The sequence below is a fragment of the Dermacentor silvarum genome, chromosome 7, assembly GCF_013339745.2.
Source record: "Dermacentor silvarum isolate Dsil-2018 chromosome 7, BIME_Dsil_1.4, whole genome shotgun sequence".
Classification (NCBI taxonomy): domain Eukaryota; kingdom Metazoa; phylum Arthropoda; class Arachnida; order Ixodida; family Ixodidae; genus Dermacentor; species Dermacentor silvarum.
Window position 1 is genome coordinate 42,245,214 of NC_051160.1, and position 22,276 is coordinate 42,267,489.

Sequence of the window (22,276 nt, forward strand, 5' to 3'; positions counted from 1 at the left end):
CCTCCTTAGCAGAGGCAACCAAGCACCATCACGCGCGTGTGACGCGGGGAAACCGAACGTCAAGACATGCGAGGACCGTGTGGCAAAGACGAGAGTCGTGCGGAGAAAACTAACGTCAAGGGACGGCAGAGTCGAGCGTCCCCACACGTTTCATGTACCACACGTCGTTAAACGCCAGATGAAACGCTGTATACTGACGGTACGCGTATAGACACCAGTGATGCAGTGCTACCGGAACCCTTTAATACTTTTGAAGTATTAAAGGACTCTTGTGCTATGTAGCGCGAGCTCGGTCATCCTGGTTAGCGTGTGCTAGATGTGTGAGAAAGCACTTTCACTTCATTTCGTACATCGTCTGTCACGGTACGTTTGCGGCACATTCAAGGCCGACTGTTGGAGGATCGTAGTCTCCAAGCTGTTTTTTTGTTTATTAAGATACAATTGAAATTAAAAGCACTTCCTTATCCACTCGTAGAATGTGGTAAAAGGTGAGAATAAAAGCCGAAAAATCACTTGTTGAAAACACTTTAACTATCCGATACTTTAAACTTCTTTTTGTATTTTGTAGAGTTGCATCGAAATGTTTTCGTTTTCTTGCAGAACGTGAGGTATTTATCAAGAAATACAACTTCTCAGGTTCTTAAATTAAAGCTGAGTTTTAGCATTCAAGGATATTTTTGATTCGCGTAAGATTTATTTGTTCTGCCATGTGACAGCCTTTTAGGTCAAGTCACGTTCAGGGCGTGCTCGAACCTTCCGTATCGCAGCTTTGTGTAAAAAAAAAAAAAAAAAAAAAAAAAAAAAAAAAAAAAAAAAAAAAAACCATAGGTGTTGGCGCCAAGTATGTCTATAAATAATACGTTGTAAAGGAATTATGGGGTTTTACGTGCCAAACAGCGCCGTGATTATGAGGCACGCAGTAGTGGGGGACTCTGGAATAATTGGAACCGCTTTGGGTTCTTTAACGTCCAACATGACCGGGGTTCGATCCCGCGACCTCTTGCTTAGCAGGCCAACAGCATAGCCACTAAACAACCACGGTGGGTAACACACTATAGGAAACTGCATGGGCACCCAAGTGTAACTATTTATAGTTCTCCAAACTGCTTTCTTTTTCATTTAATATAGTAAAATATTTAGGCCCGTAAAAATGTTACGGAAGGTGTGTATTATAAGCCAGAAAATCGCTTGACGTTGTTCTCATCTTCATAAATTGGCGCAACTGTGCACTTATTTCCCTATTTTGTTGTGCTGAATTCAAACGTTTTTCTTGTTTTTCTTTTTGTAGAACGTGCATTCCTAAGAAGTTTTGAAATTCATGTTCATAGTTGGGTCATGAGCCTTGATTTTGAGGACATGTTGAATTAATCAAGAAAGTTTCAAGGTCTCACGCGAGATTTATTGACTCTGCCATGTGAACGGCCTCTTGCCACGTTAAAGTCACGTTAAAGATAATCCCCGACATTCCGTATCACGTCTCCATAAACGTACTCGCATAAACGTTGGCACCAAACTTGTATCAAGCTGCAAGAAACTACGGGCCGAATTGTCGCCTTTTATCGACTGCCGAGGCCTTGCTTTTGAATGTCCTTGTAGCGCATTCCGCGATCGCCGGCGCCATGCTGTACTGGACCTTCAGCAACGCAATGCCCTTCCTGCTTCTGGAGCACGCTGGAGGACAGGGCTACTACTACATCGCCCGCCAGGACAAACTGCTCACCGCCATCTTTCCCGGAATGAGTTTACACTGGAGCTTCCGTGTACTGGAACGCTTCGAAAAGTTCGGTGAGTGCGAATGATGTATGCATGCACCAAGGGCAATGACAAGGAAAACTGGCATATAACGGCAGGAGAGGTCCTGTAGCTTCTATGTTCATTTTCAATGCCAAGGTGCTTTCAAAGTTCCCACTTTAGTTACTTTGAATCTATCTATCTATCTATCTATCTATCTATCTATCTATCTATCTATCTATCTATCTATCTATCTATCTATCTATCTATCTATCTATCTATCTATCTATCTATCTATCTATCTATCTATCTATCTATCTATCTATCTATCTATCTATCTATCTATCTATCTATCTATCTATCTATCTATCTATCTATCTATCTATCTATCTATCTATCTATCTATCCTCATACGCCCACCCAGTGGCTCAAGTTGTCTACCAGCTTGGGCCACTAGGTACGTATGTGCTCGTGGTCGGGATACCGTCGTGGTCACTGCATCTTCGCCATTCCAGCTTCGCCAAAGTACTCTCGTCATGCCGTCAACATCACGTCATCGCTGTCATAGACTTAGTGATTCAATCGCCGTCAAAATTTTTGTCGTCATAGGCTCGTCGTCACCCGACTGTCTTGCCATTTGTCGTCATGACATCGTCGTCTTTGCGGCGTCGTCATAAAGTCGTCGGTACGCACTCGTTGTCATAGCGTCATCCTTGATGCCGTCGTGGTCATTCCATCGTCATCATTACAACTTCAGCATCCTACTCTCGTGATGCAGTCTTCGTCACGGCATCGTCGTCACATAGCCATAGTAATACATTTGTCGTGGTGTTCAATCCCACCCTGTCGTTTTACCGTCGTCATCACTTCAGTAACGTCATCCCCTTGTCGTCACTCCGTCATCGTCATAACGCCTTCGTCGATCAATGACGTAATTCATTCACCGTTTTATCGCAGTTATGGTGTCCTAGTTCGATCTCTATTGTGCCGCCGTTTTCATGTCATTGTCTTCACTGAGTCGTTGTCAGACGCTCGCTATCATGCATCCGTTGCCATACCATCGCCGTCGTGCCATCGTGGTCGTGCCATAGTCGTCATTCCAGCTTCATCATCCGGTTGTTGCCGCACTGTCGTCGTCTTACGCTCATCGTCATCGCATTGTCCGCAAGTCGTCTTCCCGCTGTCGTCGTTATAGTACCGTTGTCATCGTTTAGATTCCTCACGTCACGGTCGTCAGCAGACGCGCCAGAACCGCGGGGAAGTAGGCGAAGAAAGCTTCTTCTTAAATAAAGGAACAATGCGCTTGAAGTTGTACATTTGGTACAGTGAATTAAGGTGTCTATATAGATGCCGTCTGTTCTTTATTTGTAAAATTACGTTAAGAACGGGGCCACTCACTGGAACATTTATCAGGGTAGTGTAGATCGTAAACCGACTTTTTTTTTTATACGTGCACAACATGCTCTCTATTAGCGTTCCAGATCATCTGTAGACAACCACGCAATGAAGCACCCATTGATTGAAGCGTTGAATTATGTTCATGAATTTAATGCTTAAAATACTGCAACGCCAAGGTAAAACTGTCTACGTCGCCACTGTCCATGAAAAAGCGAGGCCTTTCAAGGCCTCGCTTTTTCATGGACAGTGCGCGCGAGAGTGTTCGTTGTAGCGCCGATGATTGCGTCATCCTCGTGCCTCTGTGTTGTCGCACGCAGTGGAACGGGGCGCCAATTGGGGCAACTTCTACGACCCCGTCGCGACCCCTGACAACGTGACGCTCGCCGAGATCGTGTTCGTGGGGTTCACCTTCGACTGTATCCTGGCAGCCTTCATCTGGTACTTCGACAACGTTTTCTGCCTCGGGCCGGGCGTCCACAAGCCTTTCCACTACCCGCTGAAGGTCAGTGCCGCTGGCGCGATCACGTGTTCGCTTCCTATCCGCGGCTTTAGCTGGTCGCTCCGAAATGGCTCGTTCTTCGTTCTTGACCTATAGTTGATGTCTGTTAAACGACGTACGTACAGTGGAATCTCGTTGCTACGATTCCGTATAATACGTTTTTCGGGATGATACGTTTGTTTTTCTTATCCCGATAATACGAATTTGTTGAATGATGTTCGGATGATACGCTTTATTTTCCGGTTTCCGTGAAGATCGTATCGACAAGAATCCGCTGAATTTGCTACGGCAGTTTGAATGTGTGTTTCGTACACATAAAAAATAGATCTCTCGGGACCCAATAATAATTGTCGAGGGGTGTCAGGTGTATGCGCATCAATAAGTAACATACGAACAGCCACTGGTATTAATACAAATATTCCCATTGCGATTGGCGGCTATGCGCTATCCCGTGCGCGCGGCCGCGTAGTCGCATGTTATTCTTAATATATCGCGGGTTTCCTCTTTTCGGCAGAAAGAAAGAAACGCGTGATGTGTACCTTGCTGGAAATGGGTAATTTTGACGTCTTTTACGGTTCTCGCTAACTCCCGAATGGACATCTTAGCACTTAAACTTAATTAGCAAATTGGATGCGAGGAACAAAAAGAAAAAAAAAAGGAAAACACTTGGAAATTGGATTGCGGTTGTGCAAGGTCACGTAAATCTACTGTAATCTTTTTATGCCTCGAATGTAATTATATAATAACCCTATATAGTTTTAGAATAACTATTAGCTCCCCTTCGACTGAAACGCAAATTTGTTTTGCCAGAACATTAGCCATAGTACCCTTCCCCCCTCTTCCAAAATGTTCGCTAAATTTGATTGCGGTTGCGTTCACAGTTCTCCAAGGGTGGTGGCGTAAATTCATCATTGTCCATAAAACACACTTATAAAACTCCGGACCACTCGCATGCGTATTTCACTACACAGGCCGTAATTAGTCCGAACAATTCGAACTTTGCCTGCACGTTACGCATAATGTGCCCCTTACGTTCGACAAATATAAACAAGGTTCCGTTGTTTACTTCACCGAAGGTACCGGAGAGACCAAATATGAAAGTCGTATGACGCATAAAAACAGGGAAGAAAAACGAGGCTTTGGTACTTATTTCCACCGCTTCTAATTAAGTTAGGAGATGAAAATTTTCTATCATATTGCATTTACCATGACCCCCCCCTGCTTTCCGCGGAGTATAACACATTGGCGCATGGTGTACCATATGTGATAAGCATAGAACAACTTCTTTTACCATGACAAAATCGAAAAGAAAAAAAAAATCCTGCATATTCACACGGAATCTATGTCGTGTTTAGCAATGACATACATGACAACTTGAGCACTGGAAACAATGTTCGAGTTACTTTCCCTTTAAAAGATGTGTGGTGGCAGCTCGTGACACAAGTTGCAAGAAGTTCATAAATAAACAGGCTTATTCCACAATTTACGCGCTTGAAATCGGCGCAGAAAAAGTATCAAGGTGTTCATTTGCTCTTCAGTAGCATACTGTGGTGTTTCGATCGAGAAATTTATTCAGGTGGTTCAGTTAGGCAAGCATTAATGGCTGCGTCATATAGGATACAGCACGCAGTTATGGGTTGTTTTGTGGAAGGCAAGAGAGATACGTTTCGTCACGAAAGAATAAATTTGGTGGCTAATGTCTGCACGAGCGTCTTCTCAGAGCCATTATCGGTGCACAATAGTTAAGAAAATGAAAGCGTCAACTACGTTTACAATGAAGATAGTGTGGTGCCTGCCATGTTCCAGGAGCTAATGACAGTAGAAGCAACAAATAACTCTTAAAGGAAGATGGCTTTCTTTCGGCTTGCGTCAAATTCCTAGAGTATGCAAATCAAAGATTAACAGAAAACCCAATTTAAATTAAACTTGTACTCACTGAAGCTGTGATAAATACGCTCCATTTCTTTATGAGGCCAAGTGGTAGGAAAAAAAGTTTAGGAGAGGATAATGAATACAGATTACTAGTTTCCGTTATAGAGCACACTTCTTTTAGGCACACGACAGCCTCATAATCTGTGTAACGTTTTTTTTAAACTTTGGTAATAAAGAATGAATACACGCACACTCACGCCAACACTCGTAACTTTAATTTGCCTCATCGTAACGATTTTTGGCAACAATGCAGGTGAGCGCTTCAGCTGTGCAATGAACCAAAACTAATCAGATCAAGTGAATTCTTGGCACACACTGATTGAATAACCAAATAATATGCTCTTCTATTTGACACGCGTTGCTATAAAAACGAGCCATATTAAAATTTGCCGTGCAATTTTACTTGTTGTGTTTCATTGCACAAACAACAATGTGAGAAATAGATGTACAAATTTTTACTAGAAATCTTTATTAGGAAAAAAGTTACGCTTGCTCGGGTATGGAAAAATTGCAAAAAAAATGGTTTTGAGAAAATCAACACAAGATATTTGGAAGAAACGCATCGCGCACGTACAAGACACATCCAGGACAGATAAAACCCCCCTATATGTAGCTTGTCTCGTCCTGTGGTCATTTTCTCGTCTGCTTTAACATGCTGAAACTACCATCAGAGCATTATTACTTGTTTACACGTATTATTACCGTGAAATAATAATAATAATAATAATAATAATAATAATAATAATAATAATAATAATAATAATAATAATAATAATAATAATAATAAACTGCAGAATTTGTGCACTTTTACGTTTTGCACGAAACAATCACTTTCACTTTCGGTTTCACAGACGCCATGTTGCGTTACATTTCGTGCTATATATTTTGAAAGAAACAACGTAGGAACAAATTTCTTTCTGCAAGAGCCTCCTCGATAAATCAGACATTTAACTAAATAAAAAATCGAATTGAAATAAAAAAAATGAGTTTTCAACTTGGACTCATATACCTTAAAGCAATGCGTCAAGCGTTTTCAATGGTTCTGAAATTTTGTACAAGCTTTCTGCAATTCAAATGTATTTTGGCATTGCAAGAAGTATGCCCGTGAATGCAGGGTGTATCATTTATGATACGCGACAATTTCCACAAGAAAAAAGAAAGTTACGCAGCAAGGGGATAAAGATGGTGCAACCTGCAATCATGCCTGAACATTGGAAAGTATAGTTGGCATCGGCCTTATGACACTTTACAACACTTGATTACATATTTTTTTAGAGAGGCTGTATTCCACCCGCATGTGTTTAACGTGTCATTGCAAATTTGCAAAAGGGTCCGCTCTCCCCCATCCCCTTCCGAGTTCACTGAACGTTATTTTGGTTGCATATGTAGTTACGCCGGGGCAGCTGGCTAAATCTTGTGCCTCTTGTAAGACACGCTCTTCAAGCTCCGAAGCACTTGTATGCGTAATTATGGCAAATATAGAAATTAATACATACACTTTAAACTTCTTGTACACATTACCTCTAATCTGCCCTTTAATTTCCTGAAATATAAACAAGGTGAACTGTATAGTTCACTTTGTTTCACCTTGGTAGTCCGAGGACACCGGGGAAGCCAAACGCAATACTCGTATCACGCACAGAAATGCAATATATATATTGAAAGCAAGAAAAAAAAAAACTTACTTCAAATGCTTCTGTTCAAGCCAGAAACATGTAATTTTCGCCGCGCAGTACACTTAACATTCTCCCTATTTTCACAAAATTTTAAGTTGGCGTCTTGTGCAGTTGTTTTGTGACCCTGGGAAAGATCGCGGATAATGGCAGCGTTACTTTCTACAAAGGCTATAAATAACTAACTACAATTAGACGTTTATAGTTCGTCACTCACAACATGCTTCCTGCTTTCACGAAATGTAAACACCGTGCCTCGCAGAATTTAAAAACATATAAAATTATGGGGTTCTACGTGCGAGAACCACAATCTGATTGAGGCACGCCGTAGTGGGGGGCTCCGAATTTCGCCCCCATCGAAATGAGGCCGCCGTGGCCTGGATTCGATTCCGCGACCTCGTGCTTATCTGCCTCGCAGAATTAGCCGAGGAGAGCGGGGAGAAGCAACTACATACGTGCCGTGTGCAACATACCACATTTTTGATGAACATGAGTGTTCAGCAAATATTTTTAAATCACGTAACAACCCTACACCCTTCAAACTTTCGGCACACGTCAACCATGGAGCGGCGGCAATCTCGTGAAAATGTAGTTTCTCTGCAATTTCTGTTCTTCTCAGGCAGGCGGAGAAACTTTTGAGGCGTTCCATGAAATGCCTCTAAACGGGCCGTAAATGAGGATTTAGCAGTTTTCATTTAGCCCTTATTTAACGCGCACACACTTCGAAATTCGCTTTCCTATAGCCATATTCTTCGCCAAATTTTCACAGAATGTTAACTCGTGAGTTATGTAGCTTTTTTATAAAATTGTGAAAACTGACACATAACGATTTCGACACGCTTCTACAGTCGCATCAATAGCTTCGATCTAAAAAAATAAAAATAAAATAAAAATTGGAGGACGCTTAAGCGTCACCTGTAAGAGTGGAACGCGATAGCATTCAAAGATCCCTGGCTGCTTATCAGGCTTCCCGGCAACTGCAGCTTTCTTTTTTCTCCAACTTCGCCTCCGCATGCGGCTGCCGAGGAGGGGAGCGCCATCTGGATGGTATTTTTGCAAGGAGCAAACCGTCGCGCGGCGCTGTATGAGTGGTAGAAATGCTGGAAAAGGGGCTTGTGTTTGAGTTTCCGCGTAGGAGAGAGATGTTTTCTCGTATATTCAAATTACAATCCGACGCTGTCACGTATGTAGGCTGTGGTTACGTCATACTTTACATTTTTCTGACGCATTTTACTTTGAGAAATTCGGTTAGTTCACCAGCGCCTCTGCGCCACGTGGAGGGCCTGCGTGGTCGGCGTGGTTCGGGTGATTTTCTTGGCCGCGGACGCCGACGCCGGATTTTCGGAGACACGCGACCTGTAACGCTATCGAGTTAAAGATATTGTTTCCTTAGCTTGGCTACTGTTATTCGCAGAATGTTCACACAATGTTAACTTCGTGAGTTATGTAGCCTTTCAGAAAATTGTGACAACTGACATATAACGCTTTCGACTCGCTTCTACAGTCGCACTAACAGCTTGGCTGTAAAAAATTACTCCATCTCCCGCTAAAGGGAACCATGTGTGGATGCGAAGCAGCGGGGAGATGGTTAGCTTAAGTGGTAGATGGTTTCGCGGCAGCGGCCCGAGCGCTCATCGCGGCGCTGCACAGGGGAGAGAATGAGGCGCGCGCGCTCCGTCATTTTCATACCGCGGAACTACCGTGGCGGCCCCAGCGGAGTATGCAGCTGTCGCACCACCTGCCGTGCGCGCCGCTCCGGATTCTTAGAGGAGGGAAAAGGGGGGGGGGCGTAGGAGAGGAGAGTGACGGGGAGGGGACGCGCACGCGCTGTGGGGGTGTGGGACGCCGCGGGAGGGACGGACAAAGCCCCCGCCATAAGCTGCTTCGCATCTAAAAAAATCCCTTTCCATAGCTTGGCTACTGGCTTCCGAGGATGACCTTCGTCGCAGCTATGCCGACGTCAAGAGGAGGCGATGATCTGCTCAACTTCGAAGCCGAACCCACGTACCAGGCGGTGGCTGTCGAGCTCGTCAACGCATGCAAGGTATTGTGCCGAAGCGACGGTGCCTTGCCAAATCGAGTTCACAGCGCTGTCTATAACTTTTGTACAGACTTCAAGTCGACTGCCTTGCCTTCTCAGGGGCACTCGTAGTGCCATTAAGGAGTCTACGGGTTCTTCAAGTAGACCTATTTAGTAGACCTCTTTAGGGCAAGACAAGTCTATAGATTGTCTATGGACCTGTATATGCAGCCAATACACGAAAATTATCTACAAGCTCTATCCTGGTCACTTGAAAATAAATAGCTCTGCTTGCCTACACGACATTACGAGGCATTCGCCACGCACGGGTCACAGTAAAATTGTCGAACAAACCAGAAGTCAGATTAACTCTCGCAAGTATTCCTTCTTTCCAGCAGCAATATATAGCCTATTGGAGCAATCTACCGGACGTACCCGTCTCATCTACCTCGGTTGAGTCTTTCGTTAATGTTATTGCAGACATCCATTTTGGTATGGAACATGTTCATAACGCGTCACTGCGCGACACACACTTCGTATTTATATTTTATCATTATTCAAACATAATTTTTCTGTGGTATTCTTATCATGCACACTTGTGCATGATATCATGCACACTTATCATGTTGTTCATTGTGTTCTATGTACCGTTATTTTTGATTACTGCTTGAGCCCCCCAACCACGACCTGCAGTATGTATTAATAAAAAGCGAACACGGACATAACGAACCAGTGGATTTAACGAAGTAAGCATAAAATGTTTCTCGCCTACATCAGTATGTAAGGAATATATGCCTATTACTAATTTAGCGTATAATGAAGATATTTTTCTGTTGGGTACGACTTCGTTATAACGAGGTTTGACTAGGTCTTCTATAGCATAGTCAAACCAACTGGCTTTTGTAGAGTTATAACTAGAGGTTGTTGATGAACAGCAACCAGACTTCTTTATAACCATAGATATTTCCTTACTGCTCGTATAAATGTGGAACGCAAAGAGAGACAGAGAGAAAGGAATAAAGAGAACAAGGAATGGTAAGGGACGTTGGCTAACCAAACAGACGTCCGGTTGGCTGTTGTGTCCTCATGCAGGCCTCACTCACAGTCCGTATCTTAACAAACTCACAGCTGTATCAATAACAAACTATACTCCGAGAAGCAGCGCTCCATCGGTTTTTACGAACGCTGAATAACCAAGCGTGTTTCGAGCCGAAAGCGCGGGCGTCGCACTTAAAACAACGCTCGACATTACGGGGGTTTAACCATACCACTTTACCACTCGGCATATGGTCGTACTAGGACTATGTACTGACGTTATCGAGGCAGCCATATTGTCGCACAATGAGCACGGTGAAATGCTACGCGTTTTCTCAATTCTTACAGCCTCAGAATCATAGTGGAAGCTGCGAATATAGGACAATAATTATGGCGTATGTGACGTTACGTGTAACGCTGCGTGCAGAAGAAAGTTATTGCGGGCATACAGATATGGGGTGCCACCGATTGGCACGCGACATGTACGCAGGACTACGACGGTGTGGTCGCCGTCGACGACGCCTGCCTGCGAATCTACAACAACCAGATCACTGTGCTGCTCGGGCACAACGGTGCTGGGAAGACCACCCTTCTGAACATGATCACTGGTGAGACGATGCTACGCAAGCCGTGCACTCAACATTCAATACTTAATGAACGCTGGCTTGGAGTGGCATCTAAAAGGCAGCGCGATAGGTGGTGTGCAAATCCACGCCCCAGCGACAGCGCCCTCTGGGTAACAGATGCAGATCTCGAAGGCTATGCTTTTGCCGGCTGCATGCGACGGAAGCGATTGCGAGAGACGGAAGCACGTCTTAGACCTCAGGTTTTGGGGCAGAAGCAATAGAAAATAAGAGATAGAGAGAGAGAGAGAGAGAGAGAGAGAGACAGAAAAACAATTCTGGCAGAACCCATCTGCGATAATTGTCGGAGTTGTGCGAATGCTTGAAAGTGCATATTTGTTGCATTTAAGGTTCTTATAAATGTAGTTTTATGTTTCTGTAAATAACAAATTCATTAACCAGCACATTTCGTGAGGTAGTATAAGTGGCTATGCGTACAAGTTGATCCATCGTGTGTGTGCTGTCTCCATGCGGCGTGAGCATCGTATACGTATACACGTATACGTATACAAGTTCTTGTCAATTCAAATGAGCTATAGAAAAGATAACTATAATCATCGTTAATAAAATGCTTACGTATGTCACAAAAGAACGCGTGCTATAGGTGGTCCGGCTTAAACTGGCTGTTTATCGCATGCTTATCGCGCAGGCTTCGTGGACTGCACCTCGGGGAGCGCCCTTGTCGGCGCCTACGACGTAAGGATCTGCACCCGCGACGCCCGCCAGAGCATCGGCTACTGCCCCCAGTACAATGTCTTGTTCGACGACCTCACCGTCGAGGAGCACCTCATGTTCTTCGCCATCGTACGTGTAACAGCTGCGGGCACCGATCGCTTGCTTTATAGCTTGTCCGAAAACGCATATCATTTTTGTGATTACCAGGTTACCAGAAAGACGTACGACTATATATTATATGACGGTGATCATTTGATGGTTTCTACTGACATACCCTTCGAAATGGTTAGCCGACAAATAGTCGCCTAACCTGCTTGAACTAATCGGGCTTCTTACGTCTATTACAGGCTAGCATATTTGCCTCTCAGTAATGTATATAGCTTCTCTTTATTAAAACCTCTATCTCTGTACTCTGACCTTAACCTACTAGATTTCACCAACTTTCAGCGCCACCTATGTTCTCTAGACGAAGCTGAAATCAGATATTGTGGCCGACTCGCTTATCTGGCGAGTCCGCACTCCTTTCTTCATGCGATAGCGTGCGTATCATCAGCTGAAACGGAGACTGAGAAGGAGATAAACGTCAAGCTGTACCGTTGGTGGCCTGGTTACATTAAACGGCACCGGTGACAGGGCGGACAGGACATCCACCCGGCACACTGACTGTTGTTAGTGCTTACTGAAGGCGTCGCTTCTGTGATGTCCCGCGTGTTTTCTAGGGCTGTTCGCAAGCTTACTTTGCAAAAAGTTTCACAGGTGTTACACTCCTGTAACACAAGAAAGTGAAAGCCTGCTGCACATTTGATAAAACTTGAACTTACACAATCGGGGCTAGACTTCCTTCTATGCCATGTTGGTGATGCATTAAGTTATACAACCGGGACTAGACTCATTGCAAGACATAACGAGCCGTAATGGAAAGTACACGTGTGGCACTAAGGCGACCTCCTGAACGCTACATATGAACACTTAACGTAGTACCTCAAGTGCAGCATGTTAGTGCGCGCACTAGGTCACACCTTTATTCAGCGAGATGGCTGCGACACGTGACGTGTGCAATCACGCACGCACTAGGCACACATTTAGTAAGCCACAACTGTGGAGCAGCCGTGGCTTCAGGGAAGCGTGCTGGTCTCGCACCTCGGAGGCCCGGGTTCGGTTCCCACCCAAACCGAATTGTACGAAATTTTATTTTCAAAGGCACTGATTTACTTTGTTTACAGGAACCTCCTTCAGAAATGTGACGTCAAACCTAGCATTTCTTGCGGCGTCAGCCATTTTTCGCCACGACGCATTTCCGCCAAGGGCACCGCCATCAAAGACACGGCAGAACTCTACTTACTAAGGCTTCGCCTTAATAAGCACAGTTCTGTCTATAAATCTTCCCACGCATGCACGCGGACAACAAGCATGTACTGTGTAAATCTTTCGAGTGTGATGAACCCGTGCGAAAAAAAAAAAGTCTTGAAAACTTTCCAAATTTAACAAAGAAAACGTACGTTTAGATCACGTGTGTGGTTTCGTTTAGGTGAAGAAATGTGTGGACCGTCTGGGCCTACCGTTGCGCGAGAATGATGTATTTGTCTAAACTGTCCCTGTGTCTTTTGTGCGCTAAAAGCTAAAATGTATTTCGTTGCGCATGGTCTTAGAAATAAAAATCTTGTTATCCACCCAAGATTATAGCACAAAGCTGTTAAATAAACCATGCGGGTTTCTCGGGAAGAAAGCTTCGCAGTTGCATAAAAACAAGCCCTGGACTGAGGATTGAGCCCGGGACCAACGCACTTGCACGGTGGTGGCCCTAGGGTCTGAGCTAATCGGGAGGCTCGCAGTTCATTAAGTAAACGATTTAAACCTAATTAGAGGCTGTCGCCAGCGCAGCGAAGGCAATGCGTGAAACGCGCTTAGTCTTCAAGTGACACTAAAGTGAAAAATATGTTGATGTACGACAGTAAATTATGCTTCTGCAATAACGAAAAGCTACCCTATCCAAAAATCCCCTATCGCCTATATCTAATAAACCCACATGTACTAGTGTACATATATGTTCCCATATACCGTATATGCTAAATTGGATGGGGCATGCCCATATATCATATAAGAGTGAACGCATGAAGCCTAACAAAACAGCAAAGACTCAACAACGAAAGGCAAGTGCATGACGACGCAAAACTCGAAGCTTCCGCATCATCTTGTGGAAGCTTCGATAGCGCAGTTTCAGCCAGCCTCTACTCGGGCCGAGGAAACTGAAAACACCCGTGTACTTAGATTTAGGTGCACGTTAAAGAGCCCCAGGTGGTCCAAATTTCCGGATTCCCCCACTACGACGTGCCTCATAATCAGATCGTGGTTTTGGCACGTAAAACCCCATAATTTTTTTTTTGTTTATCGGAAAACGACTACTCTGTACTCTAACCGTGCCTAAGACCGAAATTGCCAAGTTTCGATAACATTTACTGGTCCCACAAGGGTCCCAAATTCTAGAAGGTACTTTGAAATTTGTGACGTCACACACACGTATAGGCGTTGGGGTTTTCGGCGCGAAATTGAAGAAGTGAAAGTAGGGCCTTATTTTCTCTTCCAATGATCAACCTATCACCGTCAGATTAAGAACGAAAATAATTTCGGTCTATACTTCATCTACCTAAACTGACTTACCCCCTTATTCTAGAATGTTCCTCCACTCAACACTCCACCTCTACTCTAGAAAGTACGCGAAAGTTGATGGCAGCGCCGCCCCTCGGTAGAGGCGTTCATTGCGCTTCATTGCCACTCCACGGTCATTCTTGAGAAGTGTAGTGGCTTCTTCAATCGAGGGGTGGCGCTGCGCTCAACTCGGGTAGAGTGAAAGAAGTGCTTCAAGCCGAGGACTGTTTGCGAACACCGGGGTTAGTGTTTCTTATTAGTGTCCCACGCGCGGCGGTGGTCTAGTGGATATGGCGTTGTGGCGCTGACCCCAAGCTCGCGTGTTTGATAGATGGAAACGCACTCGTGAACTTAAGATTTAGTTGCGGGCTAAGGAACCCCGGGTGGTCAAAATAATCCGGATAGCCAACCACTACGGCACGTTCATAAAGCACTGTGTATTTTCTCTACGTTAAAACCTTTTGAGTATCGCTTGAACGATACAATTATTTGCTGTTCTTACGCATCAATGCTTGACGAGCCTCTTTTCATTGGGTTGTGGTGTGCGCTTTACTTCGGGATAGCGTATTGCGGCTCTCTGAGGTGCGCTTTGTCCCGCTGTGCTCCCAGATCAAGGGCATTCCGCTGAACAAGGTCCAGCTGGAGGTGGTGACCCTTCTGCACGACGCCAGCCTCATGGAACACCGTTCGGTACTGGCTGTAAACTTGGTGCCTGGTCTACAGCGACGCCTGTGCACCGCGATTGCCATCGTGGCCACTCCTAAGGTACGCGGTATATTAAGGTATATGGTGTTGGCCACTCCTAAAGTACATGGCATATGGAGGCACATGGTGTTGGCCACTCCTAAGGTAGATGATATATGAAGGTACATGGTGTTGGCCACTCCTAAGGTACATGGTATATGGCAATGGAACGAAAATTGCTAAGAGCGATGGAATGAAAAATGCTAGGCCTAACGTTTAGAGTCGGGAAGAGGGCGGTGTGGTTCAGAGAGTAAACGGCCGGGGACTGCCAATATTCTAATTGACATTAATAGACAGGAAGATAGCGGTGTGGATCAGTGAGCAAACGGAGATAGCCAATATTCTAATTGACATTAAGAGAAAAAAATGGAGCTGGGTAGGCCATGTAATTCGTAGGATGAATAACCGGTGGAACATTAGAGTTACAGAATGGGTACCAAGAGAAGGGAAGCGCAGTCGATGACGGCAGAAAACTAGATGGGGTGATGAAGTTAGGAAATTTGCAGGCGCAAGTTGGGATCAGCTAGCGCAACACAGTGATGACTGGACATCGCAGGGAGAGGCCTACGTCCTGCAGTGGAAATAAACATGGGTGATGATGATGATAATGATGATAATGAATGGAAGTACATGGTGTCGGTCACTCCTAAGGTACATGGTATGTGAAGGCATATGGTGGCGGCCGCTCCTACGGCACTATCACGCTCAGTATGAGCTACAACGCGCAACAGCTTTGATACGCCCTATCGCGCTGTAGCCCGTATACAGAGCGTGATTGTACATGGTATATGAAGTCATATGGGTGTGGCCGTTGCTAAGGTACATGCTATGAGAAGGCACATGGGGGTGGCCACTCCTAAGGTACATGGTATATGAAGGCATGTGGTGGTGGCAGGCTCCGGAATGGCGCCTTTCTTGTTCTCATGCTATTGTCGTACGGAGTAATGGGTACATATAATAATCTAGCAGTTCATTCCCCAACACATGCGTACCTAAAGGGCTCAGTGTAATTCGTTCTTACAAAGTCGCATATGCATCGATCGAGGCAGGGTGGATTAGCATGTCGAAAACACGGCGCAAACACTTAGCGACAACCAAAGGCACAGTCCAGAGGAAGGCACAGGTCTTCTAGCCTGCCGTCCCATGTTTGTGCTGTTCCTTCACCTGTCCGTGACAGCCGCGATCGGTAAACGAAAACAAGGCAAGAGAAAGACGAGGCAAGCACTGTCTGGCAGCTGAAACTTTATTGGAAACGAAACGTGACGTGTATAATCGCTACGCGTAACAATTGCCGCCATCGGGAAATTACTGAAGCGTTCTGGATTTTCAAACAGCCTGTGTGCTTGCCAGCATTCCATTGCTATGACAAAGGAGATAGCATTCCTTTACCGCTCGTAACTTCTCGTTGTGGTCTTCTGCATAACTGAACCGCACTGATGCGTCATTGTGGTTTTGTTTTTTGTTTTCATACTGTATACGTCACATTTCGTTTCCGATAAAGCTTAAGTTGCCAGACAGCACTTGTCCCGTCTTTCTCTTCTGTTGTATTCGTCTAACGTGCACTGCTATCGTGGATAAGTTCTAACTCGCCCGATTCACCATCCTCGTTCACCATGTATTCAACGAAGTACGCAAGATTCCTGGTACTTACCAAACCTTACGGTATTGCTCGCACAGCCCTGTTAGGATTGGACCAAATTTGTTGTTCATGGTAAACGAAGCACACAGGTAGTTTTACAAACATGCGCTGTTTGTAAACTACCTCTCTTTGTGAACAAATGTGTCCGTCTTTTGTGTGCGCTACAGTTTTACCGCGAATAATTGCCAACTCGCCCAGCTTTCAGTTCTTTCGCAACTCTGTTGTACTCGTTCGTGCCAGAAGTGCGAAGAACCGCGCAGACGTTCTTTTAGTAGTTGCACTGGCGATGCTGCATGGTGATCGAATAATCGAAATACCTTATCTCTCTCTCTCTCTCCCAGTTGGTGATCCTGGACGAGCCGACGACCAACATGGACCAGGACGGCTGCCGCGACCTCTGGGAGCTGCTGCTCAAGCTTCGGCGCACCACCTGCGTCTTGATGACCACGCAGCAACTGTACGAGGCCGATGTGCTTGGCGATCGCGTCGCCGTCATGGCCAACGGCCGCATACGGTACGCGCCAATAGATAGATAGATAGATAGATAGATAGATAGATAGATAGATAGATAGATAGATAGATAGATAGATAGATAGATAGATAAAATTGTGCCACAAAGTGACACTCATATTAGATGGACATTCCTTCCGACGCATTCAGGTGCTGCGGCGCGCCGACGTTCCTGAAGCAGCGCTTCGGTACCGGCTACCGCATGAACATCACCAAGATGCAACGGAAGTGCAAGGTGGCGACCATCACGACCTTGCTGCGCAAGTACGCGCCCAAGGCGCGCGTCCAGAGTGACTCGGACAACGAGGTGGTCTTCATCATCGGCCAGATGATAGCCACCAAGATCATCATCGAGATGTTCAGGGTGCGTGCATCCCCTTGTTTTTGCCATGCGCGGTGATCAGGATTTCCATCATTCCAGCGAAAGGACGATACTTTCCGGGAACCTCGAGATTATACCATCATTGAAGTCGGTTAGCTGTTCAGTAAAAAGAAAGCAACTTCAGCATAGATTTTAACGTTTAAGTTGGAATATATTTCAAGCGAAGCTTTCGTGAATCGGGTAATTAGGTGGTTTAAAACTGTTCATCTTCTGGAAAGCATTTTGCAGCATAGCCATTACGGGCCCGCCCGGCAAGACCCGTAGACCCCCACCACGTTACCGATACGAATGTCTCTGAGATCAGCGGTTCCCATTGCATCATGTGCGGAAGCGGCTAGGTTTACTATTGGACAATCTCCAGGATCGACACACTTTCTGCAGCTTAGCTTACTAGTGCATTTATATGCCCGATTGGCGCAGGCTTCTACGAGAGTGGGCACGTTCACGGTGTTACCGGGGTACGGGACAAACCAGTCCGCTTACATGCCGGTTTTGTCCAGCAGATATGCGCAATGAAGCCCATGGTTATACGAAGTGGAGATCGTGTTAAGTAGCAGCTCCGTTTTGTTGAGTAATGCGATGTCTCGACCGTCTTTTATTGCGATAGCAATTATATGGACACTCTAAAGCAGATTTCTGCCGTCGCCGTCGTCGTCGCCGTTGCCGTTGCCGTCGCCGTCGCCGTGAGGTTCCGTATGACGTCAATGGAGATGAAATCGTCGCCGCGCGCCGCCGAACGCTGTATGTGCGAGTGAAAGGGCGCGAGGGACGCGCGCTTTCACGGGGAGTGAACGCACGGCGGAAAACAAATGCGCGTTCTGCGCCGTGCTCCCTTAAGGGCTGCAGAAGTAGGCGTCTCTTTCCTCCTTTACAATCACCATCTATGTAGAGCAAACGCGCCTTCTTCCGACTCACGAAAGGCCGTGGGGGGAGGGGGAGGGAAGGGAGGCGACGTTTAGCTGCGGCACCAATTGCCTATTTATATCAGAGGCTCCGGCAACAGTCACCAACGCCGCACGCATTTTGTGCGAACGCGGGCAAAACGCCGACGGCGTCGACAACAGTTCTGCGTGTGGCCGGTGCTGCTGCATGTCCAAATTTATACAGGTGATAAAGCTACTATCATCACTCCGTATAGCTCCCTACAAATTTGGTATCGCAATTGATGCTTCGCCTTTCAGGTGAAACAGCAACAACCTTTTTTTTAAATTCTACCCTTGTCGTAATACTCTTTCTGTATCTCAGTAATAGGCACACGTTGTTGGTACACTTATATTTTAAACGACTCCGCACGGCGCAATGTCGCCGGTGATCAGTGGTCTTTTAAACTCCCGTTCGAATTTAGTTTTATTGCGATATCAATTACATGGACACGCCAAAGCAGATTTCTGCCGTCGGCGCCGCCGTCGCCGTTGCCGTGAGGTTCCGTATGACGTCAGTGGAGATGAAATCGTCGCCGCGCGCCGAACGCTGTATGTGCGAGTGAAAGGGCGCGAGGGACGCGCGCTTTCACGGGGAGTGAACGCACGGCGAAGAAAAAACGCCCGTTCTGCGCCGTGCTCCCTTAAGGGCTGCAGAAGTAGGCGTCTCTTTCCTCCTTTACAATCACCATATATGTAGAACAAACGCGCCTTCTTCCGACGCGCGAAAGGCCGTGGCGGGGAGGGGGGCGGGGGGGGAGGGAAGGGAGGCGACGTTTAGCTGCGGCACCAAGTGCCTATTTATATCAGAGGCTCCGGCACAGTCACCAACGCCGTACGCATTTTGTGCGAACGCGGGCAAAACGCAGACGGCGTCGACTACAGTTCTGCGTGTTGCCGGTGCTGCTGCATGTCCAAGTTTATACAGCTGATAAAGCTACTATCATTACTCCGCATAGCTCTCTACAAATTTGCTATCGCAATTGATGTTTCGCCTTTCAGGTGAAACTGGGACAACTTTTTTCCACGGCCGACAACCTCCGCAATCTTGAACCGTGGATAGCAACCGCAACCTTTGCCGTGTAAAGCAAGCTTCGGGCTTTCTCCTAATTTGAAATATCTAAAGTGCTGTCGCGGCGTGTCGTTCAGGCACTGGCCCGTTTGTCCCAAATAAACCCGACCGCGCAGCTTAAATTAATTCTGCACGCGACACAAGCAGCGCATGGAACACACTGATGCTCGTGTTTCGCCAAAAGTCATATTGATGCGCGTGTTACACAGCAAAAGTTGCAGTCGCTATCCCTTTTTGTTTGTTTTCACTCTTGTTTTCGAGGACAGCGGTAAGCTGCCGGCCATAATTCGGTAATGCCTGCGGTATATATGCGTTCGAACCCACTTTTTACTCTTCTGTAAATCTCCTGCGCTTCATCAGGGTAGGTAAGTGGCCTAGATAAACATACTATTGCACAGATTCTAGACGCTGATGACCAACCATGTATTACCGTTCTCTTGCCAGCCTATTGGACATTACCTTTGTCCTATGCATATTAAACTTCAACCGTACTCTTGAACCTTGTCGGCCAATCCCTTCATTTATTTGTTTCAATTCATCCCCAGCGTTGCTGACAATGTCAACTGTAAACCGCAGGTCGTTGAAATATTCTCGGTTGGTCCTCACTGCTAATTTCCAAGCTAATAGCGTGAATACTCCTACGCATTTAGTGAATAGCCAAGGGAAGGGGAACGCAGTCGAGGACGGCAGATAATTCGGTAGTGTGATGAAATTGTGGCATTTACAGGCATAACACCGGCTCAACTGAAACTAGACAGGGGTAATTGGAGGGGGCTGGAAGAGGCGCCTTCGTTTTGCAGTGGACATAAATGGAGTATCAGCTACCCCAGTATCAGCTACTGCTCATTGCTTCTGTAATATATACGATGCTTTCTTGCTGTTCTTAAATGCTGCGCCTATAGTAATTCTTAATAGGCCAAACGAAACAGGTGTGTTGACAACTTTCGCCATAGACAGTACGTCGACATCGCAAAGGGAAATGTACAAATGAAGGGAAGTCAACCAAGAGAAAATTCTGTTGACTATCTGCAGACTGTCTTCCAAATGCACTTCTATTGGGGATTCGCTTCTATTGGGGATTCTAGTTACTCTCTTGCTTCAATGCACAAGACATTTGGTTAATAACGTAACTGGAACGCCAATGCATTTCTCCACAAAGTTCGGGAATTTAATATCTCGAAACTGGCGTCATCCTGAGAATTCGTTTCAAGTGGATCCGCCTTGCGAACTCCACGGCTGGAATTTGTAATTTGCAATAAGGTAAGTAGTTAAAAACTGAATTAGTGAATGGTTGTTAATTATTCGATTATGCATTTCAATCTTTTGTGCAAGTAATGTCCGCCTCTTCGAGTAGACCAGCTCATGAACTTGAATTGCGTAATCGGTTACAGGCAACCTTTAAAAAAAATTTTAAAGATTTCGCTGAAACGCCCTGTATATTTCCCCCGGATGCGCAGGACCTGGAGTCCCGCACCGAGGAGCTGGGCGTCGAGTCCGTCGGCCTGTCCATGACGTCGCTGGAGGATGTGCTGATCCGCGTGGGCGAGGAGTACCACGTGCACCGCTCGCAGCGCAAGAAGGAGCGCGAAGACGACGCCGCCGGCGCCGTCGAGACCAAGGGTGAGGCTTGTTCTCGTTGCCATTACGAAGGATCGTGTATCATGGCCTCAGAGATTGAGAGCGCTGACTTGCATTCTCGGAGGCCATGCATATAATTTTGAGTTACTACAAGAGGAAGAAACTCTGGCGCTAGTACACAAATAGAGAGATGCAAGCGTAGCCGTTCAGTCAGCATGGAAATGGTGGGGTATATATACCACATGGACTTCCCCGAATTTCGTCCTTGTGGCTTCGAACGGCTTTGTCACGTTGCAGACTGACAGCTGCAACAAAATATAGTTGCGATAATGCAACATTACTGCGTAGGTATGCATGCACGCAGTCTTATTTGCATTGTACGCTTAGCACAGAGAGATTGCTTGAATAAAAGCAAATGGAGCGTAATAAATGGAAGTGGCAAGAACGTCTCGAGCCACAGGCACGAAGATTAGACAAATCCGTAGTAGGTGCACGATCGCAGCGCCCTCTGGCAATTTCAGTAGAAAAATATATGCCATGTATATTGCATGCATCACTTTCGGGGATATTGCTGCGCATAGGTGTCCGCTTGATGTCGGTCACCGCTTTTCACCGGATTATCGTCGCTATCAAGTTATCGCTTGGCACATAATTTCTTGACTGCTGTCGCCAATTGTATATCACCGAAATGTATTGTTTGATCAGATTGTGGGCGCGACGCGAATACGAGAGGTTTAGCGTTGCGCGATAAGTTGCCGTGATACGTATCTACGTATGCGCCACGTCTCCGCCGAACCGCGGTAAACATGCCGAGAGATAACGTTTCAGCATCCCACTCATCATCGCGTAAGCCATAATATATAGTGACAATATACAACGTATCACGTATCGTGGTAGCGTATATCGCGTATCACGCGAAGCTGAAACCAACTAACACTATCCAGTGTTGCATATTCTCGAAAGCACGACCTTTCTCGAATGCACTGTGATATACGTGTACAATGGCAGACGGACTTTAGCCATCCGTTCTGAATCGACGATACGCGACTTTGTCAAATCAGTTCTGCAGAAGCCCGCGATGTGGCGGAAGGTACACGAAAGGAGAAATCGCCATCCACCCTACTGCAACTCTAAGCTTCAAGGAAGCTTTCTCTCTGAGAAAGTCCTACGAGTTTATTTTGTAGCTTCGGGGGGTGGAT

General features: G+C 45.9%; 1 protein-coding gene across 1 annotated transcript in view; it reads left to right on the forward strand.

Moving 5' to 3' along the window:
• Positions 1–22,276, forward strand: part of LOC119458818 (phospholipid-transporting ATPase ABCA3-like) — a 61,439-nt gene that overhangs the window by 34,019 nt on the left and 5,144 nt on the right. Inside the window, exons 6-14 of the mRNA XM_049670577.1 lie at positions 1,597–1,785; positions 3,447–3,631; positions 9,146–9,277; positions 10,779–10,896; positions 11,561–11,715; positions 14,842–14,997; positions 16,957–17,129; positions 17,276–17,489; positions 20,957–21,119. Coding sequence (XP_049526534.1) covers positions 1,597–1,785; positions 3,447–3,631; positions 9,146–9,277; positions 10,779–10,896; positions 11,561–11,715; positions 14,842–14,997; positions 16,957–17,129; positions 17,276–17,489; positions 20,957–21,119 — 1,485 coding nt within the window. The remainder of the gene's footprint in view (positions 1–1,596; positions 1,786–3,446; positions 3,632–9,145; positions 9,278–10,778; positions 10,897–11,560; positions 11,716–14,841; positions 14,998–16,956; positions 17,130–17,275; positions 17,490–20,956; positions 21,120–22,276) is intronic.